The sequence below is a fragment of the Pseudonaja textilis genome, chromosome 4 (genome assembly GCF_049901715.1).
Source record: "Pseudonaja textilis isolate UNSWEBS1 chromosome 4, rPseTex1.2, whole genome shotgun sequence".
Taxonomy (NCBI): Eukaryota; Metazoa; Chordata; class Lepidosauria; order Squamata; family Elapidae; genus Pseudonaja; species Pseudonaja textilis.
Window position 1 is genome coordinate 82,543,994 of NC_141993.1, and position 26,656 is coordinate 82,570,649.

At 40.8% G+C, this 26,656-nt stretch overlaps 1 protein-coding gene across 2 annotated transcripts in view; it reads left to right on the forward strand.

Moving 5' to 3' along the window:
• The window catches only part of USP13 (ubiquitin specific peptidase 13), a 94,459-nt gene that overhangs the window by 33,806 nt on the left and 33,997 nt on the right, over positions 1 to 26,656 (forward strand). For both annotated transcript variants that reach the window (XM_087933509.1, XM_087933510.1), the window contains exons 4-9: positions 10,850 to 10,971; positions 12,868 to 13,010; positions 14,092 to 14,276; positions 19,256 to 19,350; positions 21,454 to 21,641; positions 24,951 to 25,022. In XM_087933509.1, the coding sequence (XP_087789635.1) occupies positions 10,850 to 10,971; positions 12,868 to 13,010; positions 14,092 to 14,276; positions 19,256 to 19,350; positions 21,454 to 21,641; positions 24,951 to 25,022 (805 nt within the window). The remainder of the gene's footprint in view (positions 1 to 10,849; positions 10,972 to 12,867; positions 13,011 to 14,091; positions 14,277 to 19,255; positions 19,351 to 21,453; positions 21,642 to 24,950; positions 25,023 to 26,656) is intronic.

Consider the following 26,656-nt stretch of genomic DNA (forward strand, 5'->3'; position numbering starts at 1 on the left):
ACATTTTGGGTCTGAATTTCTGGATTTGGGGCTGAATTGCTAAGAAAATATGGAAATGCATAAACAAGCAGAGAATGTAATTTTTTGAAAAAGTCCTTTCTGAACATAGGGTGTTTTGGTACCATTAACAACCTGGTTTCTGATTATTATTATTTTTATTTTTTTGGTGGAGCTTGACTTAGATCTGTTTTAATATATTTTTTGGCAAACTGGGAACTGAAATATACAAATTTCAACATTGCCAAGTTTGAACAAGGCTTTAAGGTACCGCAATTGTTTTATTTTCCTGTGTTGGACATGGCTACTTAGCTGGAAATAATCACCATAAGGGTTTCCTTACTTTTACAGAAGAATTTAGGAATCTTTTGTGGAATTTTCATTGGTCCCAGTAAAATTATTGGTTAATATGAATTTTGGATTAATTTTGTTAGTATTTTTTTTTAGAACAGAACAATGTTGGTTTATGAGTTTTAGCTGTGATTAATTTTAAGAGCTACTGTAGTAAAGCGATTAGAGCTGTGCTTCAACAGCATTAAACTCATTGCAGTTCTATTTCAATATGACAGATTAAGGAAAACCTGGATTAAAGTATTAGACTGAAATTTAGAATCTGAAATTTAGAAAGACCCAGATTCTAATTCCTACTCAGTTCATGAAATGATCTTTTGATACACCACTTCTCTTTAACCCTCTCATGGGTTTATTAAGAGAACAAAAATAGAAGTGAATCAAGTACGAAATCTTGAAGGAAAGAATGGCAGGCTGTTTATGAATTAATAAAACAAATTTAAACCTGGGAGATTGTTGGTTGTCAGGCGTTTTACTCAGTTTCCATGTGGTACTGGTTCACAGTCCCTGGCTATTTTTTCTTGCATACTTACTTACATACTTAACTATTTTTTCTCGACTTATGACCTTAATTGAGCTTCAAATTTCCACTGCTAAGCAAGACAGTTCATTGAGTTTTCCCCCTTTTACGACCTTTCTTGTCACAAATGTTAAGTGAGTCACTGCAGTCATTAAGTGAGTAACACAGTTGTTAAATGAATCTGGCTTTCCCTTTCATTTTGTTTGTCAGAAGGTCACAAAAAGGGATCATATGATCCCCGAGACGCTGCAACCGTCATAAATAGATGCTAGTTGCCTAAGGGCCGAATTTCCCCTGGGATGCTGCAACAGTCGTAAGTGTGAAAAACAGTCCTAAGTCACCCCCCCCACCCAGTGCTTTTGTAACATCACAAACAGTCACTAAATGAATGGTTTTAAGTCAAGGACCGCCTGTAAATAGGATGGAACTGGTGAAAATGGAAGGATTTGGAACCCAGGGGCAGGGGCCATTTTGTGCTTGTGTTTTTCGGTATAAGAGTGTACCTTCCTTTCTCTCCCCTTCCTTGAATGCAACAGTCCTCTTGTTTGGCAGCCCAATTTGGGATCTAATAATCCTGCTATAATTAGCACATTCAGTAAGCAACATTTAAACCTGATCTGGAGATGCCTGTTGGCACAGTCTTTCTTTTCCTTTCCCCTCCGGCTTGTTAACTCCACGGTTTCGGCCGTCTGCCTGAAGCCAAAGTTGCAGCTGCTGTTTTCAGTCAGCTGGCGACGAATGTTTGTCATCGTCCCAACACCAACGGGAGTGACGGGAGTGATGCTTGTTTCAACTTAGCCAGATGGCAGACGAAGGAAATCTCCCCAAAATAACAGCTTCTCCATCCCCTCTCCTGTGCCTGGCCCCTGCGTCACCTCACTCTTTGTGGGCTGACAGCATGCCTTATTTTGCTTTGCCTGCTGTGGCCTCTTCTCCTTTCTTGTGCCGTTTGGTGGCACCTTTCTTGATGACGCCGTCCGTTTTAATTGCGAATTCTGATTCAGCTTCGGAGAGCTTCCAGCCCCTTAGAAGGGAAATAGGCTCCGCTCTTGACATTAGCATTTCTAAATCCGTGGAGTCTGTGATGCTCTCTGAGCTTGGCTTACAGACAGCGGTGGGAGTCTACCAGTTCGGACCAGTTCTATAGAACCGGTTGTTACGATTCTGTGCAGTTTGGAGAACCGGCAAATCGCACCACTGGCTGGCCCCTCCCCTCCTGTTGGATTTCTGCTTTCTAGCTAATCTAAATCACTGTTGTACTGCTTTGCCTTCACCCAGGAGGCTTCCCTGAGGCCCAGTCAGGGGTGGTATTCAGGGAGTTGGGGGGTGGGGGAGAAGTGGCCTGAGAGCAGAGCTGAACCCTCCTTAGGACTGAAGCTTCTACTTTTTCAGTGCAGACTCAGGCAGCAGATTGCAGAAAGATAGATTTGTGAGTGAATCTGTGATTCTCAAGCAACTCAATCTGCTTTGCCTGATTTTGGGTAAAAGTTGCTCCCCCCCACTCTCTGTGTATATGTGTGTGTGTGTGTGTGTGTGTGTGTGTGTATGTATGTATGTATGTATGTATGTATGTATGTATGTGTGTATATATATATATATATATATATATATATATGTATATATTCAGCTTTGCTCGGGTATTTTCCCACGTCATTGTAGTTGTGCTTTTAAAGTTGTAGCAACATTTTGTTGCTAAAATACCCGAGCAGGGCTGAATACCATACATGTAAGTACCCGCGAAAACTTAAGAAAACATATATATCTACACATATACATATACATATACATATACACATACACACACACATACACACACACACACACACACACACACACACACACATATATATATATATATATATATATATATATATATATACATATATTTATAATATTTACAAATATTATTTATAATATTTCTAATATTCACACACACACACACACATACAATATTTACGTACAGGCCACACCCACCCAATCACATGACCACTAAGCCACACCCACAAATTAGGCCATGCCCATAAAACTGGTTGTTAAGAAATTTGAATCCAACCTCTGCTTACAGATGTCCCAAAACTGCTTTTCCAAAAGGCAACTGGACTTTCTTGGGTTTTTTTTCCCCCTTAAAAAGGTTTTGCTTCTCATCCAAGAAGCTTCTTCAATTCAGAACTGAAAAAGCTTCTTAGATGAGAAACGAAATGTTTTCAAGGAAAAAAAAAACGAGAAAGTTCAGTTGCCTTTTAGAAAATTAACTTTGGGAAAACTATATCCAGGATGATTGACAATCTCCATCGACATTGACTTATGGATGTTTCATAACCTAATCTGTGTCTGATGATGCAGACTTTTTTTGAACTATTACCATCTGGCAGATGGTACAGGATAATAATGAAATGGAATGGAATGGAAGAGAATGGAATGGAATGGAACGGAACAGAACAGAATTCTTTATTGGCCAAGTGTGATTGGACACACAAAGAATTTGTATTGTTGCAAGTGCTCTCATTGTACATAAAAGAAAAGATACATTTGTCAAGAATCATAAGATACAACACTTAATACTAGTCATAGGGTACAATAAGCAATCAAATCAAACTAGGAAACAGTCAATATAAATTGTAAAGATATAAACGACAAAGTTACAGTCATACAGTCACAAGTGGGAGGGGATGGGTGAGAAGGAGTGATGAGAAGATTAATAGTAATAGTAATGCAGACTTTGTTAATAGTTGGACAGTGTTGAGGGAATTACTTGTTTAGCAGAGTGATGGCACTCGGGGAAAAACTGTCCTTATGTCTAGGTGTGCAGTGCTCTATAGCGTCGTTTTGAGGGAAGGAGTTGAAACAGTTTATGTCCAGGATGTGAGGGGGCTGTAAATATTTTCACAGCCCTCTTTTTGACTTGTGCAGTATACAGGTCCTCAAGTGAAGTAATTGTACCAAGAAAAACAAGGATAAATAAGCTGAAAAACAGCTTCTATCCCAGGGCAGTAACTATGTTGAATTCTACTGTATAGAGCAATATTAATGCAATATTGGGTTTTCAATTCAGCTGTATAGAATGAGAAGGATGTGTGTTTGGGTCTTATTTTATAGTTATAATGTACACTGAAGATGGCATTTTATTTCATCGTACGAGGTGCAATGACAATAAACTAGGCTAAACTAAATGATGGTACTTAGTTGGGTAATGAAACATTTGCAGGCCAACAGCCAAGCTCAGAGAATGCCAGACTTGACAGTTCAATCCCGAGCTACAAATATTCTCTTCTTTTTGGCATTTCTAAATTCCTTTTAATGGAATTAGCTGATGGCAGTGGAACATCTACGAAAGGAGAAATGGAATAGGGCTGTGATGATGATCTGTAGGCATTTTGAGGAGCTTGCCAATTTTGGAAAAGAAGCCTTTATTCAAAATAACTTCTGGGTCATACAAGTGTAAAGCCTTCTAGAGAACTATCTAGTTATTTCTATATATAACATGGAAATACACATACACACATGGGGCTACTTCTACTGTTTCATCACAAATGGAGAGAAGACTAAAACATATGAAGAACAGTTATAGGATTTGGGTATGTCTGGTTTAATGTAAAGAAGGACATGGGGTGACATGATAGCAATGCTTGAGGGGCTGCCACAAAGAAGAGGAGGCCAACCTATTGTCCAAAGTACCTAAAGGCAGAACAAGAAGCAATGGAGGGAAACTAATCAAGGACGGAACCAACGTAGAACCAAGGAGACGTTTCCTGGCAGAACAATTAGTAGAATGACTTGCTTCGTCGTGGGTGCTCCAACACTGAAGGTTTTTAAGAAGGGGTTGGACAACCATTTGTCTCCTCCTTGAACAGAAGTTTGGACTAGAAGACTTCCAAGGACCAGTTTCTAGTCAAGAGAACCCAATGTTATTAGATTAAATAATGAGCCCTTTCTAATTGGATAATGAATGACTCATCAGATGTTGCTAGATATCCTTTGGAATGGCCATCCAAACAATATTGAGCTCTCTCATTCAACATCTAGTACATTGTAATACAGATAATCTTTGATTAGTGATGGCAATTACGACCAGAGTTGCTGTCACCAAGCGAATTCATGTGACCATGTTGCTTACTGTCAGCAATTCTAGTCCTCATTGTCGCTAACAAAGGATTACCTATCACAGTGTTCAATACCATAGAATCAGAGAGTTAAATAATATTCGGTTGGCCATTGACTTGAGCCAGCAAAGAAAATTGCAAATGGTGACAACATGACTATGGAAAGTTGCAACATTATAATTGACATTGTAATGTGAACTCTGAGGACCAGTTGTAACTATCGCTCATTTAATGCCATTGTTGAATGAGTGGTTGTTAAGTAAGGACCAACTATATTTTGTTTTGGGTTCTCAAAACGTGATGGCAGTGACATATACCTAGAGAATTCATAAGTATCATTTTAAAGAAAACTTATATGCATATATTCTATTCTCTGTGAAATTCTTCCTATGGACAGGGATTATATAGAGCAGCCTTCACAAACTTCAAGATGTGTTGTAACCACAATTCCATATTCCCTGCCCATATAGCTATTGCCTGGCTAGGGATTATGGGGTTTGTGGTCTTTAGAAAACTAAAGGATCTTATATTGGTTTAGGGATACCTCTGTATCATTGGAGAACATAGGCTAAGGGATACCGCCGTATAATTGCAGGCTTCTTTGTGTGTGTGTGTGTTTGTGTGTGTGTGTGGGTACACACACACAGCTGCAGGGTGGTTTCTGCTGCAATCTAATTTTTATAAACTTTGTCTTCATGTTTCTGCATAATGCAAGCAGGAGGGTGCATGTATAAGGATCAATGGGTGGCAGAGCAAAATGACTGAAATAGCTATTTTGATTTTCTTTTATTATCACATTTCCTTCACGAGGTCAAAGCAGCATTTGGAGCACTGCCTGTTTCAGTTTTTCCATGCAGCATCAAATTCATGAGATAGATTGGATTAGGAGAAAATGAATGGCCCAAAGTCACTTAGTCAGCTTCTATTACTACAGGGAGTCCTCATTTTAAAACAGGATCAGCAATATCTGTTGCTAGCGAGACAGTTGCTAGGTGAATTTTGTCCCATTTTTAAGACCTTGTCGCAGCAACGTCTTAAAATGAGACAAAATCCCATTTTGGATGTGAATTCCAGCAGTTAGGTTAGTAACATGGCTTCCCCATTGCTTGTCAGAAGGTCGCAAAAGGGATCACCTCATAATTACTGTCATAAAAATGAGCCAATGGCCAAGTGTCTGAATTTTGATCACATGACTATGAGGATTCCTCAATAGCGGTGTTTTCAGTGCCGTTGTAATTTTGAACAGTCACTAAATGAACTGCTTTAAGCTGAGGACTACCTGTACTGGTCGACTTGGACCTGCATCTTCCCATTCTTAGTGTATAGGTAGTCCTCAACCTACGACCAGTTGCTTAGCAGCCATTCAAAGTTCAACTGAATTTGAAATTCCGATGGTCCCACCACCCTCAGTCACATGACTGTACATTGGCCACTTGGCAACCGGGCTGCATTTTTGGCCTTTTGCAGCATCCTGCAGTCCCATGCAATTTTTTTTCTGCATTTTTATGCAGAAAACCAGCATTTACTTCTGTTTTGGGCAAACTTATTGCAACGTGCTCTACATGGGGCTGCCCTTGAAGAGCATCCGGAAGCAAAATGCAAAACGCTGCAAAATGCAGCGGCCTGCATGGTTTTATGCAGACCCCGGTGTGCACATGTGTTACCTCTCCTGCAGGATCTGCATTGGTTGCTGATTTGCTTCCAGGTGCAATTCAAGGTGCTGTTTGTCACCTTTAAAGCCCTTCATGGCTTGGGTCCAGGTTACCCGAGGAAACATCTCTTGCCAGTGACATCTACCCGACCCATTAGAGCGAGGAGGCAGGGAATGTTGCGGGTCCCACCCCTGAGGGAGATACACCTGGTGGCTCCGTCTCTCTGGGACATCATTCCCCCAGAGATTAGAATGGCCTCCTCACTAATATTCTTCCGAAACGCCTGGTTTTGTCAGTGGGCCTGGGGAATCCAGAGAGGGATGGAGCCCATCAAATGGCTAGTGTGATCTGCTGTCGTTGGGGCGTGGGGTGTGAGTTGGTTTTTGTTTTGTTTTGTTTTCTGTTTTCCCAAACTTTGTTCTATTGTACTTACTAATTTATTTGATACTTTTTGTTAGTTTTTTATTGTTTTTATTTTTATTTTTTGTTTTAAATATGGTTTTACATTGTTTAAGCCTCCTTGAGTCGTCATGGGTGAATAGGCGGCAATATAAATTAAATAAATAAATAAATAAAAAGTAGTTAAATCAGATTGTCAACATGACTGTCCCAAGTTATGATCTTGATGGGAGGCTCGATTATGGTCATAACTGGAGGTCTACCTATAGTCCAATATTATAACCATCACCCTTCACTAATTCTCATTGTGATCTGGTCTTGAGAGCCAAAAGTTTCATAAATTAGGACAGGGGTGGAGAACTATGGCCCTTTTATGGTCTGTGGACTCCAGCTCCCAGAATTCCTGAGCCATCATGGCTGGCTCAGGAATTCTGGGAGTTGAAATCCACAGGTCATAAGGGGAATGTAGTTCCCCGTCTCTGGATTAGGGAAAGCAAAAAGTGGAGGCCTCAACTGAATTGAAAGTTTCCTACCATGAGTTTTGGGGTTACCTTGAATCACTGGCTTTTCCCAGTCTCACCTAACATACAAGGCTGTAATACTGATAAAATGAAGAGCGACATGTTCATTATCGGGACATTCTTGGAGATAAATCAAATATATGTCTGTAATAACTAGTCCACTCTATGTAGTAAGCTGATATTTTCTGAGAGGACTCTTCCCCAACCCCTCGCTGAATTATTTTTTCCTCAATGGTTGAAGACCATGATAATTTGCCTGGCATTTTTCCAACTTGCTGGTGATCATCTTTGTTGGAATTTCATCATTTGTGTGAAAAAAATTATAGAGCACAATATTGATTTGAAGCTTTAATAAGGAGGATCTGTTAGCTGGATATGTTTGGTACACTAACACAGAAGCACCCCATCGCTCCCTTCCAAACACTTGTTTTTTAATTATTGTAATTTTAATTTGTTTATCTCTATCTATCTATCTATCTAACTGTCTGTCTGTCTGTCTATGGGTCTATCTATCTATCTATCTATCTATCTATCTATCTATCTATCTATCTATCTATCTATCTATCAGAGCATTTGCACCAAGACAAATTCCTTGTATGTCCAATCACACTTGGCCAATAAAGAATTAATTCTTTCTTTCTTTCTTTCTTTCTTTCTTTCTTTCTTTCTTTCTTTCTTTCTTTCTTTCTTTCTTTCTTTCTTTCTTTCTTTCTTTCTTTCTTTCTTCCTTCCTTCCTTCCTGCCTGCCTTCCTGCCTGCCTACCTTCCTGCCTTCCTGTCTATCTATCTATCTATCTATCTATCTATCTATCTATCTATCTATCTATCTATCTATCTATCTCTACCATTGCTCACTGTTGTTTTGCCATGATGTAAGCTGCTCAAAGTTGCCTGAATCATGAGATGGGTAACAGATAAATAAACAAAAATATTGTATTGATATATAGAAACCAATAATAAGAAAGGAATTGTTGTTTTAATGGGTGAATGGCTTTAATGGGTGACTTTTATCTCACATTTTCCCATCACTCAACAGACTAGGCAGGACTTTCAGGTTTCAGAGGTCTAGATGGGACAAAATGTACATGCACCTCTGAGAGCTCTCTTCAACATAAATGTCATTTTAGATACTCACCCCTCCACTTGCCATGATGATTATTTTCACGCTGCTTTTAAATATCCAGCAGCTGACCTCACTTTCCCTTCCTTCCCTGGCCAGTATTTCTTTTAGCTACCGAATGATAGTGGACATCAAAACATTCGCCCATCCTTGTCCTTCCTTTTCCACCGTATTAGCTTTTTTGTGCAGGCTGAACAGCAGAACTGATCCTCTGTCCCACAGGAAAAGAAGCCTAGGCATTATAACTCCTAACATTATATCTGCTGTACATGTTTGACAAAAAAATAAAATAAATAAAAAATAAAAATAAATAAATATCCTCATCTTCTGGATAGAGATAAGATTTCCTCAGACTACAGAGAGAACGCAAAGGTGATTTTTCCGAACAGCAACTGGACTTCCTTGGCTTTTTTTTTTTCCTTTGAAAACATTTCGCTTCTCATCCAAGAAGCTTCTTGGATGAGAAGCGAAACATTTAAAAAACAAAACAAAACAAGAAAGTGCATGTTAGTGTTTGGGGATAAACCCCCGAGCTGAGTGCACAGCAGCAGTCAAGCCAGGCAGCCAAATGAGAGAGAGGCTGGGCCCAAGAGTATACACACACTTGAGACAAAAACACTGTTTATGGTTTTAAATAGGTATTTAATTCATACAGAGATTAAGAAGAGTCATTCAGTCCATATGTCAGTATCCAGTATATCTATCTGCTTGTAAATATTCTTCTTCTGATACCTTTCTCTCAAAGACAATGATGAATCCACAGCTCACCAAGCAAACAGTCCTTGTGTTCAGTAGAGAGAAGTATCTTGCACAGTAGACATCTCATACAGGAGTAAACAGTAGGCAGACAGACAGCAGATAGACCAGAGACCAGTAACACCAGGAACTCGAGACCAGGATCAGAAACCAGGAAGTGTTACGTCTCTCTCACTGCCTCTTATTGCAGCCTGCAGCCGCACCCATAATTATGCGATGACATTGCAGTTTGGAGCTTAAAGTTGCAAACACTTAAACCAAGGTTTTATATATTCATTCACCCAAACCAGTTGGTGTATCCATATACCCAACAGTGCAGTTGCTTGGAAAAAGCATTTTTGGATCAACCATGGCTGTGGATGATTGAGAATCTCCACAGACACTGGAAGTAGCAGTCTCTGCTAATAGGAAGCTGTTCTCAAAAAACTACTGTGGAACTTTCTTTTTTTTCTAGAAAAAGAGCTAAATTAACAGGCAACGACAATAATCTCAGATAGATATATGCCTTGCATGTGAAATGGGCCTTATTGTTGTTGAGGAACAATGAGGAGCAACAGGATCAGGGGTGGGATTCTACCGGTTCGGACTGGTTCTATAGAACCGGTTGTTATGATTCTGCGCAGTTCGGAGAATCGGCAAATCGTGTCCCTAGCTGGCCCCGCTTCTCTCCGCCCGCTCCTCCCTTCCCTTCCCCGCTCATTCAGTCCTTATCGCGCATGTGTGACATCGTGTACATGCCTGACATCGGTAACTGCATTCTCCCCTGCCCAGTCACTCTTTAAGGTATTTCTTTTTCCCCCGCTCCCAATGATCAGCTGTTCTGATGATCAACTATGCCGATCAGCTGTTCTGATGATCAACTACCCCTCGCTATCTTATTGCTTCACCCAGGAGGCTTCCCTGAGGCCCAGGAGCAAAAAGGGGTATGGGTGCTACATGCCCCACGCGCTCCATTTTTTGCCTTCCTGGGCCCCAGGGAAGCCTTCTGGGAGCAAAAATGACCCCCAAGAAGCTTCCCTGAGGCCGAGGATGCAAAAAAATGGAGGGGCTGCAAAAAAAGAAGCCATGCCCACCTGGTCACTTAGCCATGCCCAACTAGCTATGCCCAACTAGCCACACCCACAGAACCAGTTGTTAAAATTTTTGAATCCCATCTCTGAGCAGGATGTTGTTAGGCCAGAGCTAAACACAGGTAAGGCTAGGATGAGATGGTTTTAGAAGGATCCGGGCATGTGATATTTGCTGCAGATGTCTTCGGGTGTGTGTTTCCTGACTTAACCTCCGTGCCCATAAATGAGTATTTCAGCTGTAAGCACATGTCATTAGCAATTCTTTACAGGACGAAATACGTATCTCCTTGAGCAGCCTTAATCTAGTTAATGTATTTTTTCTCTCTTTCCAATAATGTTCTGTCTTTTTCTCTCTGTTGACAGATCTCGAATCTAATCTTGATTTAAATAATGATGATTATGAATATGAGGATGAAGCTAAACTTGTCATATTTCCAGACCACTACGAAATTCCTTTACCCAATATAGAAGAACTGCCAGCACTGGTGAGTGAATGAAAGAATGAGATAGCCAAAAAAAAGTGGGGGGTGGAAGGATTGACATTGGTTTTGTGAATTTAAGGAAGTCAATTGCCTCATTCACATACAAGAAAACTTGTATAGACTTGATACTGCCAACACAAATTATTACACTTGCCAAAGGTGCATAATGTCATGCAAAGATGGCCAACTTCAAGATACTGGAATCTTTCTTTTTTTTAAATTACATCTATTTATTCTATCTGCATACCATTTTATTAATACAAACCAGAATGGATGAAAAACTGATTATCAGCAATGTCCATAATGAATATAATTACAATTAAAACAATAACTAATCAGAGTGGCAACAATACCAGGATAAATCATATAAATAACAATGATGAGAAATAGATAAAAGACAAATGAATCAATCAAAGTAGTTTAAAGCAAAATAAATTAAAGATGGGGAGGACAATATATTCCACCAAATGCTCTGTGGAAAGTTTTCTCTAGTAGTTTCCAGAAGATCAGAAAGGATGGAGCAAGTCTTAATTGGACTTCCTGGAAAGTGCAGGTAGTCTTCAACTTAGAACAATTTGTTTAGTGACCATTCAAAGTTACAATGGCACTGAAAAAAATGACTTATGACTTCTCCCCACATACTTATGACTGTTGCAGCATCCTCATGTTCACGTGACCAAAATTCATATTTATGACAGTTGTTACTAACTTAACAACTGAATTGATTCACTTAACAACTGTGGCCTGAAAGGTCGTAAAATGGGGCAAAACTCACTTAACAATGGTCTTGCTTAGCAACCGAAATTATGGGCTCAATTGTGGTCATAAGTCGAGGAGTACAATGATAGAGCAGAAACTGAGAAATAGCACCTCCTGGCCTCCATTTCTGTTACTTCACGCAAGATTCTTCTGGGAAAGACATACTGGATGGATGGTCTAATCTGCACAAAAGAAGGTGCTTCTACAGAAACTTGGGTACCAAGTCCTGTATGTGTTTATGTTGCTAGCTCTAAGATGTCCTAGTTAGCCTCAAAGGTAAACAAGACACTCTGTGCAAATGCTTACAGTTTAAGATGTCTAGAGAGTATACTTGAGAGCGCAAGGATTTATTTTCATGAACTCAACCAAATTTTGTATGAAACCACCCATAGTTTCTGTTCTGTCGCATCTCAGGTTTCTGTCATTTCAAAGAGAAAGAGAAAGGTAGCGACGTTTCATTGGTCCTCATATTTAGGCAGATGTTCAGAAATCCTTGCAAATTGTGTTTCATCTTTTCCACCCTTTAAAGGAGTGTTTCTCAACCCCTTGGCAACTCAAAGATGCATGGACTTCAACTCCCAGAATTCTTCAGCCAACACACTGGCTGGGGAATTCTGGGAGTTGAAGTCCATACATCTTCGAGTTGCCAAGGGTTGAGAAACACTGCTCTAAATTAACTGGCTAACTGTGTGTATTGTGAATGACAGACTCACTGATGTCAATTCATACCTCTCTTTTGAATTCACTAGTTAACTTTAAGCAAATCAATGTTTCTCAACCACAATTCCACTATTAATTTGCAGTTTCTGAATGCAGTTAGAGTAATTTATACTGTACAACAATTGAAAGGATTACTGGGATTATGTGAAGATAACAATGAGTGCTCCAGAGCAAGGGTCTCCAACCGTGGCAACTTTAAGACTGGTGGACTTCAACTTCTAGAATTCTGGGAATTGAAATCCATCAGTCTTAAAGTTGGCAAAGTTGGAGACCCTTGCTCTAGAGGACTACCTGAAATTTTTTATTATTGTTAGTGTTCTTGGTTACAATCCAGCCAAAAAAAAAAAAGGTCACGACAGGACAAACCAATTGATCGTTCTGCTTCCTTTGATGTTCAGCTGAATCTTCCCTCCACTCCAGGTGACAATAGCTTGTGATGCAGTCCTGAGCTCGAAATCTCCCTACAGAAAGCAGGACCCAGACTCGTGGGAAGAAGAGCTGCAAATTTCCAAACATGCCAACACTCTGGTGCAAATGGACAATGGAGTCAGGATTCCACCAAGGTGATTATTGAAGGAAGGAAGGAAGGAAGGAAGGAAGGAAGGAAGGAAGGAAGGAAGGAAGGAAGGAAGGAAGGAAGGAAGGAAGGAAAGGGAGAGATGTTTATGTTTCAAGTAAAGAAATATCTCTGAAACGACCCAGCGGGACACGGATAGTCTAGCAGTAATGAAAAGGAAGCTGTTCTGGTGATATTCTAAGGGGTTCCTGGCATAGATAGAGAATGGACGGCTGTCAGTTCAGAACTTTTTGAATTGATGGTGGGATTGGGAGAGGGGTGATAACAGAGGTGGTATTTAGCAGGTTCTGACCAGTTCTGGAGAGCCGATAGCGGAAATTTTGAGTAGTTTGGAGAGCTGGTAAATACCACCTCTAACTGGCCCCCATCTATTCTCTGCCTCCCGAGTCCCAGCTGATCAACTGGGTCTTCTTTTGTTGCCCTGCACAAAAGAACGGAGCTGGAAAGCAGGTTACTGGGGTGAGGAGGAAATGGGGATTTTACAGTATCCTTCCTCTGCCACACCCACTAAGCCATGCTCACCAAGCCACACCCACCAAGCCATGCCCACAAAACCAGTAGTAAACTTTTTGAACCTCACCACTGGGTGATAACTCTGATTCTGATTTAGTTTCTATACTTTGGGACTCTGATCCATGATGGCTGAGGTGCAAAATATATTTCTCTTTCCTTAAGTAGACAAATTGTGTTTAGTATAAAAAGGAGTAATCCTAAATAAATTCATTACAGGTAGTCCTCAATTCATATCTTGTAACATATATAAGTAACTTATGTTGGAGAACTACAGTTTTGAAAGATTGGTGGGATGGATTCCTTAAAATCATAGAAAAACGAGGCGATCTTTTGCTAATCCAATCCCTGGTAGCCCTAAAGCAGAGGCCTCCAAACGTGGCAACTTTAAGACCTTGTGGACTTCAACTCCCAGAATTCTTCAGTCAGCATAGCTGGCTGAGGAATTCTGGGAGTTAAAGTCCACAGGTCTTAAAGATGCCAAGTTTGAGGACCCCTGCTCTAGCGCCAGAGGCAGCCTCATGGTGGTTGCTTGACTCTGGCAGTTTGTTTTTCAGTGGCTGGAAGTGCTCCAAGTGTGACTTACGGGAGAACCTTTGGCTAAACCTCACTGACGGATCCATACTTTGTGGCAAATGGTTCTTTGATGGCAGCGGGGGAAACGGACATGCCCTCGAACATTTCAAGGAGATGGGTTATCCCTTAGCAGTGAAGCTTGGAACGATTACACCCGATGGTGCAGGTGAGTGAAAGCTTGTGTGGATGACCATCAGCAAACCTTTCGATCTCTGTATTTTGTTTTTCACTAGTACCATAGAAGTGTCCCAAAAGTGCTTTTTTCAAAAGGCAACTGGACTTTGTTTTCCCTTGAAGATGTTTTGCTTCTCATCCAAGAAGCTTCTTCAGTACTGTGGAAGCTTCTTGGATGAGAAGCGAAACGTCTTCCGAGAAAAACAAAGCAACTCCAGTTGCCTTTTGAAAAAGCACCTTTGGGACAACCATGACCTGGATGACTGAGAACTTCCATGGACACGTAGTTACTAGTGGATTTGCTAGATCTGGACTTACCTGGAAAAAGCAGGAAATCCCAGATTAGAATTTTAAAAATTAAATTAAATTAATTGAAAAATTAAATTACACAAAGTCAGAGGTGGGATTCAACCGGTATAATAACCGGTTCGGTGAGCATGCGCAGTGTTTGAAAACAGCACATCAAACAAGACCTATCCTGAAATTAAGCCCAAGCTAGATTTTTACATGGGTGCCTAATATAAGCCCTGTTTACATGGGTGCCTAATATAAGCCATCACGTCCCCCAGGTTAAGCCCAGACAGCACCAAATCCAAGGTCTTCCAGTAAAGCTTTGTAGCTGATTGAAGGCTTGTGTTCAAACTGGTCTCTCTCAACCTTAGCAACTTTTAAGATGTGTGGACTTCAAATCCCAGAATTCTCCAGCCAGCTTGCTGCCTGGGGAATTCTAACCATTGAAATTCAGACATTTAAATTTGTCAAGGTTGAGAAACGTTGGCTTAGATGAAGTCCAAGACAACAATCTGACCTCAGTGGCACTTCAATAGAGACAATTTTTTTTGCAGTGTTGCTATGTTAGGGTTTTTGGTTCTATGATGGTGTTCTGCTGGGGGTAATTCTTTGCCGCTTCTCTCTAGCCAGCCACCGGTCACTCTTAAAAATAGCCGCACATGGTCCATTTGGAGCCACACTAAGGCAGAAAAGTTGACTGGGTGTCATGCTACATCGTGACTTCACTGAAAAAGCATGAGGCCTCTCTGAACTTATGTTTATAGAAGGGAACAATAACTTGCAGTGCGAAACAGAGGCCTTCTTAAATTGGAATGCCAGCAAAAGGCCATGTGGTGTATCTATAAATGCCAACGGCATCATTTTAGGTGGACATAGGGAGGGAGAATGCTGGGCTTGATAAATGCTTGGCCGAAGAATAAGTAGAGCCCCCCCCCTCCCCCCAATGCCAAGTAATGTATTTTCTGAAATGTAGAATAGGAATAGGAATAGAATAGGAATAGGAACAGAATAGGAATAGAATAGGAATAGGAATAGGAATAGAATAGGAACAGAATAGGAATAGGAACAGAATAGGAATAGAATAGGAATAGGAATAGAATAGGAATAGGAATAGAATAGGAATAGGAATAGGAATAGGAACAGAATAGGAATAGGAATGTAGGAATAGAATAGGAATAGGAATAGAATAGGAATAGGAATAGAATAGGAATAGGAATAGAATAGGAATAGGAACAGAACAGAACAGAACAGAACAGAATAGAATAGAATTCTTTATTGGCTAAGTGTGATTTGACACACAAGGAATTTGTCTCCAGTGCATAAGCTCTCAATGTACATACTGGTACAAGCAACAAGTCATTATCATCATAACATTACATTATCATCATAAGAGACATAGTTATCGTCATAAGATACATTCTTCAGAAACACTTACTGATGGTCGTACAATACAAAATAAGCAATCATCATAAATCATGCTAGGAAACTAAATAAAACAATATAAATTTGTAAGATATAAGCAACAAAGTTATACTGTAGTCCTAAGAGGACAAGGAAGTAGGTAATAGGGAAAATGAGAAGGATAATAGTAATACAGCCCTACTAGGGAGTTTGACAGTGTTATGGGAATTAGTTGTTTAGCAGAGTGATGGCATGGGTGGAAAACTGTCCTTGGTCTAGTTGTTTTAGCATGCAGTGCTCTATGGCATCATTTTGAGGGAAGAAGTTGAAACAGCTTATGTCCAGGATGGGAGGGGTCTGTAGATAGTTTCACAGCCCTCTTTCACAATACATGATGACAATGATGTTATCCATTCAGTCATGTCTGACTTTTGGTGATTCTATGGGCCACATCTCCACAGCTTCTGATCTTGCACTATTTTTATGAGGTTATTCTATGCTCTGCGTGGTATCAGTTTTGATGGTGTCCAGTCATCATATTTTTGACAGCCTGGTTTTGGTTTTCCTTCTACCAATGACTCTTCCAAACATAATTGCTTTCTCCAGTGAATTCCTCCCGCATGATGTGGCCAAAATAAGTGAGATGCAATTTCGTGATTTTAGCTTCTAGTGACCTGTTTGGTGTTATGTGCTCCATGGAGTACTTGCTTCTTACTCACCTTTGCTGTCCAAGAAATATGCAGGAGACTTTTCCTCCAGCACAACAGCTCAAACAAGTAAATATAGACATAGAAGGATTCAAATACATAAAAGGGTTCAAATTCTAAATGCTATCGCTGATCAGATGTTTTATGTTCTGCTATTTAGCTTAAAGGGAATTTAGCAATGAAGCAAAAGCGTTTAAAAAGTCACAGGAGATCTAAAAAAAAAATCTATTCTGTTCTTCCTTTGATTGATCTGCTGAGATCTGCTGTTTGCAACATTATGGTTGTTGCCGGAAAAATACCCTAATGAGAATCATGAACTATTTGTCATCGAGTGTATCTTCATGATGAGCAGATGAGGACATATTTGTTATTGCTGTATTTGGTCTTCCTGTCAATATTGTAAGTTGTAGTTTAGTCTTTATCCCTACAGCAGGAACATTTTCTGTTTGATCATTTACAAGTATTAAGAGCCCAAGAGAGAAAAAAAATCCACGCCAGCCAGATTCTATCACTTGTTCTGAGAGAAAAACAGATGTGGATGTAAAGCAGAGATGGTATTCAACAGGTTCTGAACAGTTCTGGAGAACTGGTAGTGGAAATTTTGAGTAGTTTTGAGGAGAACTGGCAAATACCATCTCTGACTGGTCTTACCCCCATCTATTCTCCGCCTCCCGAGTCCCAGCTGATTGGCTGGGTCTTCTTTTGTTGCCTTGCACAGGAGAATGGAGCTGGAAAGCAGGTTAGTGGGGTGGGGAGGGAATAGAATTTTGCAATAACCTTCCCCTGCCACTCCCACCAAACCACACCCACCAAGCAACACCCACAGAACCGGAAGTAAAAAATTTTTAATCCCACCGCTGACGTAAAGCCAACAGGTGCCAGTTTAATTTAAGGTGATTTGCAACATAAAAAGATTAAACAAATGTAAAGAAGGGACATTAAGACCTCTGCTCTTTAGTTAGCTTGACTGAAGTTAGACCCAGTGGCTAGAATCATTCTTTGCCAGTCTTGTATTTCCAGATGGGTTCAATTACAATTAACTCATTGTCTCTGGCCTGAATGAATGAACAAAACAAATGAAATGCATGACTATTTATATAATTAGTGTCAGATGGTGCTCCATTCAAAATCCAAGAAAGATACCCTTAGACTCCATTGTTATAGAGAAAAGGACTTTTACTGGAAATCAAGTGGTAGCATCAAAGGAATTCTAGATCTGAGAATTTACACGCACAAATCACATATACAAAGTGATGGCAACGTTCCCACCCCTATAGTTCAAAAGGTCCATCCAATCGAAGATGTGTATAATGTCATGTGAGGCTTCTTCAGGTGGTGATGCAGACATCTGGCTGTTGACCTTGGCCTAGTTTGATAAAGAGCTGCAGTTGCATAGTAAGCAAGCAAGTAAGCATAAACAATAAAGTTTTCCCCAAGTTATATAGTTAATTCTCTAAAGCCTCCAGCACACTTCCCACCTCACAAAGCCCAATTGATTCACCCTCCCCCTGTTACTATGGCAGCCAAAAAGATAGCGAAAGAAAGGAGTCTTGAAGGCGACAATTAGATCTACAGTATATCCCACCTCCCCACTTTTCTCTTGGAACTCAATATAGCATACAGATAGTCATGGACTTACAACCAGTCATTTAGTAACTCTTTCAAGTAACAAAAAGTGACTTATGACTGTTTGCACACTTACAATTGTTGCAGCATCCCCATGGTCACATGATCAAAACTCAGATGCTTGGCAATTGATTCATATTTATGACGGTTGTAGTGTCTCTCAGGGTCACATGATCCCCTTTTGTGACCTTCTGACAAGCAAAGTCAATGGGGAAGCCAGATTCACTTAACAACTGTTTTACTAATTTAACTGCTGCGGTTGTGATTCACTTAACAACTGTCTTGCTTAGCAATGGAAATTTTGGGCTCCATTGTGGTTCTAAGTCGAGGACTACCTGTATACATTTCCCCCGAATTCTTCCCTAATGTTAAGTCTCTTTGGATGAGTTGAACTGGTATAACCACTCGTCCAAAGTTACCTCATGAGCTTGGATGAAGAAATGTGTGCTTGATCCTGAATTGGCCAGGTCCTTATCCTGTAGCTTAACCACTGTTGCACACTGTTTATAGCAATAGCAATAGCAATAGCATTTAGACTTATATACCGCTTCACAATACTTTACAGCCCTCTCTAAGTGGTTTACAGAGTCAGCACATTGCCCCCAGCAATCTGGGTTGTTCTCATTTTACCTACCTCTGAAGGATGGAAGGCTGAGTCAACCCTGAGCCTGGTGAGATTCGAATTGCCAAATTGCAGGTAGCCGGCAGTCAGCAGAAGTAGCCTGCAGTTCAGCACTCTAACCACTGCGCCACCTCGGCTCATTATGATTTGTTGAAACTTGGCTTAGAACCTTGTTGCTTCTCCTTCCATAGTAAGTGGAGAATTTCTGTTAGAACATTTTTTTTAATCTGTATATTCTGTCTCCTTGATATGTAGAGCATGGAATGTCAAATGCTATTGATAAGTTACATTTGGTGAATTATCGCTTTGTTCTTATTTTTGCAGATGTCTATTCCTTTGAGGAAGAAGAAGCTGTTTTGGATCCTCATATTGCCAAACACTTAGCTCATTTTGGAATTGACATGCTCCAAATGCACGTGGTAAGTGACTCGCTTTTTATGAAGATGCTGTCCTAAGCACTCGGTTATCATAACACACAAATGTGATAAATACCTCAGGAAAACAAAATGTCAATGATAAATAACAACAGTACTTAGGTTATATCGCTTCACAGTGCTTTACAGCACTCTCTAAGTGGTTTACAGAGTCAGCATATTGTCCCCAACAATCTGAGTCTTCATTTTGCCAATCTCAGAAGGATAGAAGGCTGAATCAACCTTGAGATGGTCAGGATCGAACTCCTGGCACTGGGCAGAGTTAACCTGCATTCTAACCACTGCACCAACATGACGTCTTTTGTTTCTCTTCCTTTTTCTACATTTTTTTTCAGTTTAGACTCTTCTATTGAAATATATCCGATAAAATTTTAAAAAGAAAAAGAAATGTTATGTGTCTAAGAAAAAGACATGGGGAGTGATCTGTCTACTAAACTTAAATTGATTTTTATAGTAAGATCCTTGCTTGAACTTACTTAATATATATGAAGATAAGTAGTGACAAAATCACTCCTGTAACAGCTAAATTAGTTGATCTCATTCACACTCAGGAGTTAATAGAATGATGGGGTCCAAAAAGGTCTCAACCCTATTATTCTATGTTCTAATCCAAAGGTCCCCAAACTTGGCAACTTTAAGACTTGTGGACTTCAACTCCCACAATTCCTTCCATGCTGGCTGAGGAATTCTGGGAACTGAAGTCCACAAATCATAAAGTTGCCAAGTTTGGGAACCTCTGTTCTAATCTAAAGCAGAAGCCTCCAATCTTGGCAACTTTATGACTTATGGAGTCCAACTCCCAGAATTCCTTCCATGCCAGCTGAGGAATTCTGGGAATTGAAGTCCACAGATCATAAAGTTGCCACGGTTGGAGATCCCCTGTGTTCCAAAGAATGTTTCTAATCTAGAATTCAGAACATACTTTATCTTTCTTTAAAACAACCAGCTAAAGTAAACTGTACAGTAGAAACTTACAAGACTGTATTTTCTTTAATAGCTTTATGAGGTATGGCTCTGAATTTCAAAACCATTTGTCCTTGAAAGAGATTTTATTTTCAAGACAAATCTAAAATCAAGAATCCAAATCCGAAGGAAATTTGAAACTCAAATTTCTGAATCTTGACTTAGCATCTACACTGATTCACCATTACAGTGACATTGGAAGTAGTTATATTCACAGAGTTTTACTTTATGTTGTAGATCAGTATTTCTCAACCACGGCAACTTTAACACATGTGGACTTCAATTCCCAAATTCCCCCAGCCGGCATGGTTAGCTCAGGAATTCTGGGAGTTGAAGTCCAAATGCCTTAAAGGTGGCAAAGTTGAGAAAGGCTGTGGTAGATGAATGTTTGCCGCAGTACTTGTACATTTTTGTAATGTAAGGATGTAAGGAAAATTTTTATGTACAAAGCTATAAAATTTATTTATTTATAACATTTATTAGCTGCCCATCTCACCACAGGGTAGCTCTGGGCCGCTTGCCATCTTAAAAAGATAAAAACTATACAAAGCCTTAAAAAACATAAATAAAATGCTGTAAGATTGACTGAAAATGGTACTTAACTGTGGGATCCATGTATTGATTACAATTACTTGGATAATTCAGCAGGTGGAGACATAGTCACATATAAAGTATGTCCTAGCAATTTTAAAATAAGGTCTTTTTATGCTGAGAGATGTTTCGTTTCGGGATGAATGGGTGTTAAATATCCAGGCTTTGTAAGTTGATAAAAAGCTGCTGCTGCTGCTGCTTCTTCTTCTTCTTCTTCTTCTTCTTCTTCTTCTTCTTCTTCTTCTTCTTCTTCTTCTTCTTCTTCTTCTTCTTCTTCTTCTTCTTCTTCTCCTTCTCCTTCTCCTTCTCCTTCTTCTTCCTCCTCCTCCTCCTCCTCCTCCTCCTCCTCCTCCTCCTCGCCTCCTCCTCCCCCTCCTCCTCCCTATTATTATTATTATTATTATTATTATTATTATTATTATTATATCATCTTTAGTGATATTCACAGCCTTTGGGGCTGGATGGTAGCTCAACAGCTCAAGTCCTAACCAAGGACCTAGGAACTGTTATGATGATGATTGTTATTGCTTTCAGACAGAGAATGGCCTAAGAGATAATGACATAAAACCTCGTGTCTCTGAATGGGAAGTCATCCAAGAATCAGGCACAAAGCTGAAACCAATGTATGGACCTGGGTATACCGGCATGAAAAACATGGGGAACAGCTCCTACATCAGCAGCGTATTGCAAGCCATTTTCAGTATTCCTGAATTTCAGAGGGCGTAAGTCGTTTCCAAGAGTTTCATAAAAAGTCAAGTTTTAACAGATCAGAAACAAGCAGATTGATGATGGCACTTTTGGGAAAAGATCGCAGAGATGGTGGAATGGTGTATACAGGTAGTCCTTGACTTACGATCATATTTGAGTCCCGATTTTCCATTGCTAAGCAAGACGGTTGAGTTTTGCCCTGTTTTTCAACCCTTTTTGCTACAGTTCTTTAGTGAATCATGGCAGTGCTAAGTTAATAATGATGGTTAAATGTACCTGGCTTCCCCATTGACTTTGTGTGTCCAAAGGTCACAAGAGAGGATCACGTGTCCCTGGGACACTGCAGCCGTCATAAATACAAGCAGAGGTGGGATTCAAACATTCCAGCAATTGGCCAGGGTGGGCGTGGCCTACCAGAACTTCTGGTTTCAGGCTTCCGGTGGGCCTCCAGAGCCTGGGGGAGGCCATTTTTGCTCTCTCAAAGGTCTGAAGGCTTCCCCCAGCCTCTGGGAGGGCAAAAACAACCTCCCCCAGGTTCTGGAGGCCCAGAAGCCAGAAACAGGCCCATTTCCGAACTTCCGGTACTTCTGGGAGGGACATCTTTCACCCTCCCAAGGGTCTGGAGGCCTCCCCTGGACCTTTGGGAGGGCGACAATAGCCTCCCCCGGGTCTGGAGGCCCTCTGGAAGCCAGAAACAATCCTGTTTCTGGACTTCCAGAAGGCCTGTTTTTCCCCCTCCCAGAGCCTCCTCGCACATCCTGCAGTTAATCGAAAATGGGCCGCATGGAGATTCCTGGGAGGGGAGGGAGGGGAGGGGCCAGCCAGCTGGTTGAAATACCGGTTTGGCACACCAGATGTAACTTTTAACATCTGATTCTCCTGAACTGGTCCGAATGGGTAGAATCCCACCCCTGAACATGTGTCAGTTGCCAAGCGTCTGAATTTTGATCACAGGACTGTGGGGATGCTGCAACAGTCATAAGTGTGAAAAACAGTTGTATCTTTGAACAGTCACTAAACCTCAAACTCAAGACCCACGGGCCGGATCTGGCCCATGGGATGCTTAGATCTGGCCCATGGGGACACCCTGGAAACAGTGAAGTACCTCTCTTTGGCGCCTCTGCCAGCGAAAATGGAGCTTGGGAGGACCACGGCAGAAGGTTGCAGGAGGCCATCATAGCCGAAAACGGAGCTTGGAAGCCCGTTTTCCCTGGCAGTGCTCAGGCCACCACAGGTGCCCCCGACCCGGTCAGTGACATTGACCTGGCCATGCCCCCTGGCCATGCCCCCCCGAGGTCAAACATAACCCTGAATGTAGCTCTCAATGAAATCAAGTTTGACACCCCTGCACTAAATGAACTGTTGTAAATCAAGGACTACCTATAATGTGATGGAAGTAGACAATGTCTTTGCCTGTGGAGGATGGTTGTATTTAATTGTGTTAAAAGTTAGGCTTTTTCTAAATCTTTTTAAGATTTGGAGACCAATAGTTGGCATTCTTCCTTTCAACATCGTTACTTGTCTATGTGAGGGCAAACTTGGCAATATGAGAGGCTAATTCTTTGGCGACAATTGGCCTTTAATTCTGCATCTTTTTAAGAAATCCTATTTCTGCTATTTACACATAACAGAATACATGAAACAGGAGGTTGCCATCAACTAGGAATGTTGAATGAATATTGCTGTCTCCGGACAAAGTTGTATTTGCCTTGTTATTTTCATATTTTGGGTGGTCTCTTGTGAAGATCAATTGCATCTATTCCAACAAGAGTAAAAGCACCCTCAATTTAACCTAATCCTAGAGGCAAGATGGACAAAATCTGTGATTTTTCTTGTCAACTCTATAGATATACAGTAGCACGACTGCCTTAGGAATTCTGGGAGTTGAAGTCCACAGGTCATAAAGTTGCCATAGCTGCTCAGTCCTGTGCTAGCTGAAGATTATCAAAACATCAATAGAATACCAGCTTGACATGGATTTTACAAAGAGCTGAAATATTATACGGAACTTCATATAGTTTGGTATTGATCTGATAGTACTTCTGCGTATCATAAAACCAAACCATGAAAACACTGAGTCTCAAAAATTATTGGGCCACAAATATTTTGCCAGTGAAATTAATTCTCCTTTAGACAGAAGTATAAAATAATGACTGCAATAGAGTCTTTCTGCTATTGTAGTACAAGGGTGATGAATGGGAGCAGGGAGGGCTTAATTTAGTTTCATTTACTTTATTGTCATTGCACCTTGAACAACGAAATCAAACACCATCTTCAGTGCACATCATGACCATGAAAATAAACACAAACACACATCCCTCACACTCCACACATTGAATTGAAAATCCCTGACACTGTACCAACACTGCACTATACAGTAGAATTCAACAGAGCTACTGGCCTGGGATAGAAGCTGTTTTTCAGCCTATTTGCCCTTGTTTTTATTATCCTGTAAAGACTCTCAGATGGTAATAGTTCAAACAAAGGATGCCCAGGATGAGATGGTTCTTTGAGAATGTTTTGAACTTTCTTAAGGCAGCGGGAGCTATAAAGCTCTTCCAAAGAGGGGAGAGGGCAACCAATGATCTTCTGGGCAATGGCGTTAACCCTCTGGAGTGCTGTTCTATCTGCCACGGTGCAATTGGCAAACCATACAGAAGTGCAGTAAGTTAAGATACTCTCTATGGTGCAGCGGTAGAAGGTCACCAGCAGTTTTTCATTCAGTTGTTGTTTTCTGAGAAGTCTCAGGTGGTATAATCCCTGCTGGGTCCTTTTGCCAGGGCTGCAATGTGAGCAGCCCAGGTCAGGTCCTCTTTTATGGTAACACCCAGAAACTTAAAACTGGCCACTTGTTCCACCTGGTCTCCATTGATAAGCAAGGGCTGGATGTCTGATCTGTTCCTTCTATAATCCACTATAAGCTCCGTGGTCTTATTGGTGTTGAGGACCAAGTTATTGTCTCCACACCACGAAAGCAACCGGTCCACCTCATCTCAGTAGGCAGACTCATTCCCTGCCCCTGAGATGAGTCCCACTACTGTTGTATCATCTGCAAATTTAGTATTAGTATTACTAGCAATGAGTGGGAATGCAGTCATGCACATAAAGAATCATGCACATATTTGAAAAACAAAAGCCACTCTTTTGAAGACAGCAAATGTAACCTAAAGTCTGTATTGTCCTGTGTCAAAGTTTGTGCCCATCTGCAAAAGAAGACAACCTTCTATGCGTTATTATGGGATTCCAAAACATCTGCTTTTCACAAGTGAAACTTGTTAATATTTGTAATTTTTCAATATTTCCTCTTTTTCCCCATACATTAGGTATGTGGGAAATCTTCCAAGGATATTTGACTACTCTTCTTTGGACCCAACACAAGATTTCAACACTCAGATGTAAGCGGCTGATTACTTTTTAGCAGCGGTACCCAACTTTTCTCACTCTGTGGACCAGTGGCCTGGGGGTGGGTGGGGAAGAGGGGATGTTTTTGTGTGCATGTGCCACTTGCACAAATGCAGCTTCGTGTGCGGACATGCTTGCCTGCCTCTTGCATGGCTCAGTTCCAAACAGGTGGTGGTCTGGTACCAGATCACAGACGGGGGAGTTGGGGACCCCTGCTTTATAGGATATGAAATAAAGCTTATTTGGTGGAGAGATGATGGAGATTCTCAGTCATCCAGGTCATGGTTGTTGGACTACTGAATTTTGTCTTGATAGGAAGACGAGACATCCTGTCGTAACGAGTGGTGGGATTCAATTTTTTTTTACTACTGGTTCGGTGGGCATGGTTTGGTGGGCGTGGCAGGGGAAGGATACTGTAAAATCTCCAGTCAGAGGTGGTATTTGCTGGTTCTCTGAACTACTCAAAATTTCCACTACCGGTTCTCCAGAGCTGGTCAGAACCTGCTAAATACCACCTCTCATACCCACAAGTCACTTTTTTTCCGGGCTGTTGTAACTAAAAATGGTCCCTAAGCAAATGATTGTAAATCAAGGACTATAAGTCACATGGTCGTTAAGCAGCCTATCACATGACCTGACTTGATTTTACGACCATTTTAATGATGGCACAAAGTGAGTCACCTTGGTTATTAAGGGTTCCATCCTACTCTGGGTTCCCCAGTCCTGTTGGCAAAACCAAGTCTTCAAGGCTTTGCAAAAGAGTGTAAAATTGGGGGCCAGTCTAATCTCTGCAGAGATGATATTTCCAAAGGGAAGGAGCCACCACGGACAAGGCCCTTCTTCTGGGTCCTGCCAGATGTAGCTCCTTAGGAGGTGGGCCTTGCAACATTCCTTTTCTCCCCACTCAAGTGGATCAAGGGGATGTAACTGGGAAGAGACAGTCCCTCAGATATTTCACAAGAAGAGTTATCCACTCCTCTACTCATTGCAGAATACCTTATGCCGCCAGACTCGAAGTTCTAGACCTAGAAAACCTAGAACTACGCTGCCTTCGGTCCGATCTAAGTATAGTATATAAAATCATACATTGCAATGTCCTACCTGTCAATGAATACTTCAGCTTCAACCATAACAACACAAGAGCAAACAATAGATACAAACTCAAGGTATACTGCACCAAACTTGATTGTAGAAAACACAACTTCATCAACAGAGTGGTCGATGTCTGGAATACTCTACTTGACTCTGTGGTTTCTCCCCCAAACTCCAAAAACTTTAACCTTAGACTGTCTACTATTGACCTCACCCCTTTCCTAAGAGGTCTGTAGGGAGCGTGCATAAGCGCACCAACGTGCCGACCGTCCCTGCCCTATAGTTCCTTTTCAATTTTCTTATATGTATCCATTTCATGTATTCATAACTATGTTTATACTTATACCTGTTATCTTATAATCGCTTGACAAAATAAATAAATAAAAATAATAATAAGCTGGTCCCAAGCCATGAAGGGCTTTAAAGGTGGCAACCAGCCCCTTGATTTGCACCTGGAAGCAAATCCACCAGGACAAGATTCAGCATCTATATTTGGAAAAAGAAAGGTCACTCTTTTGAAGGCAGCAAAGTCCAG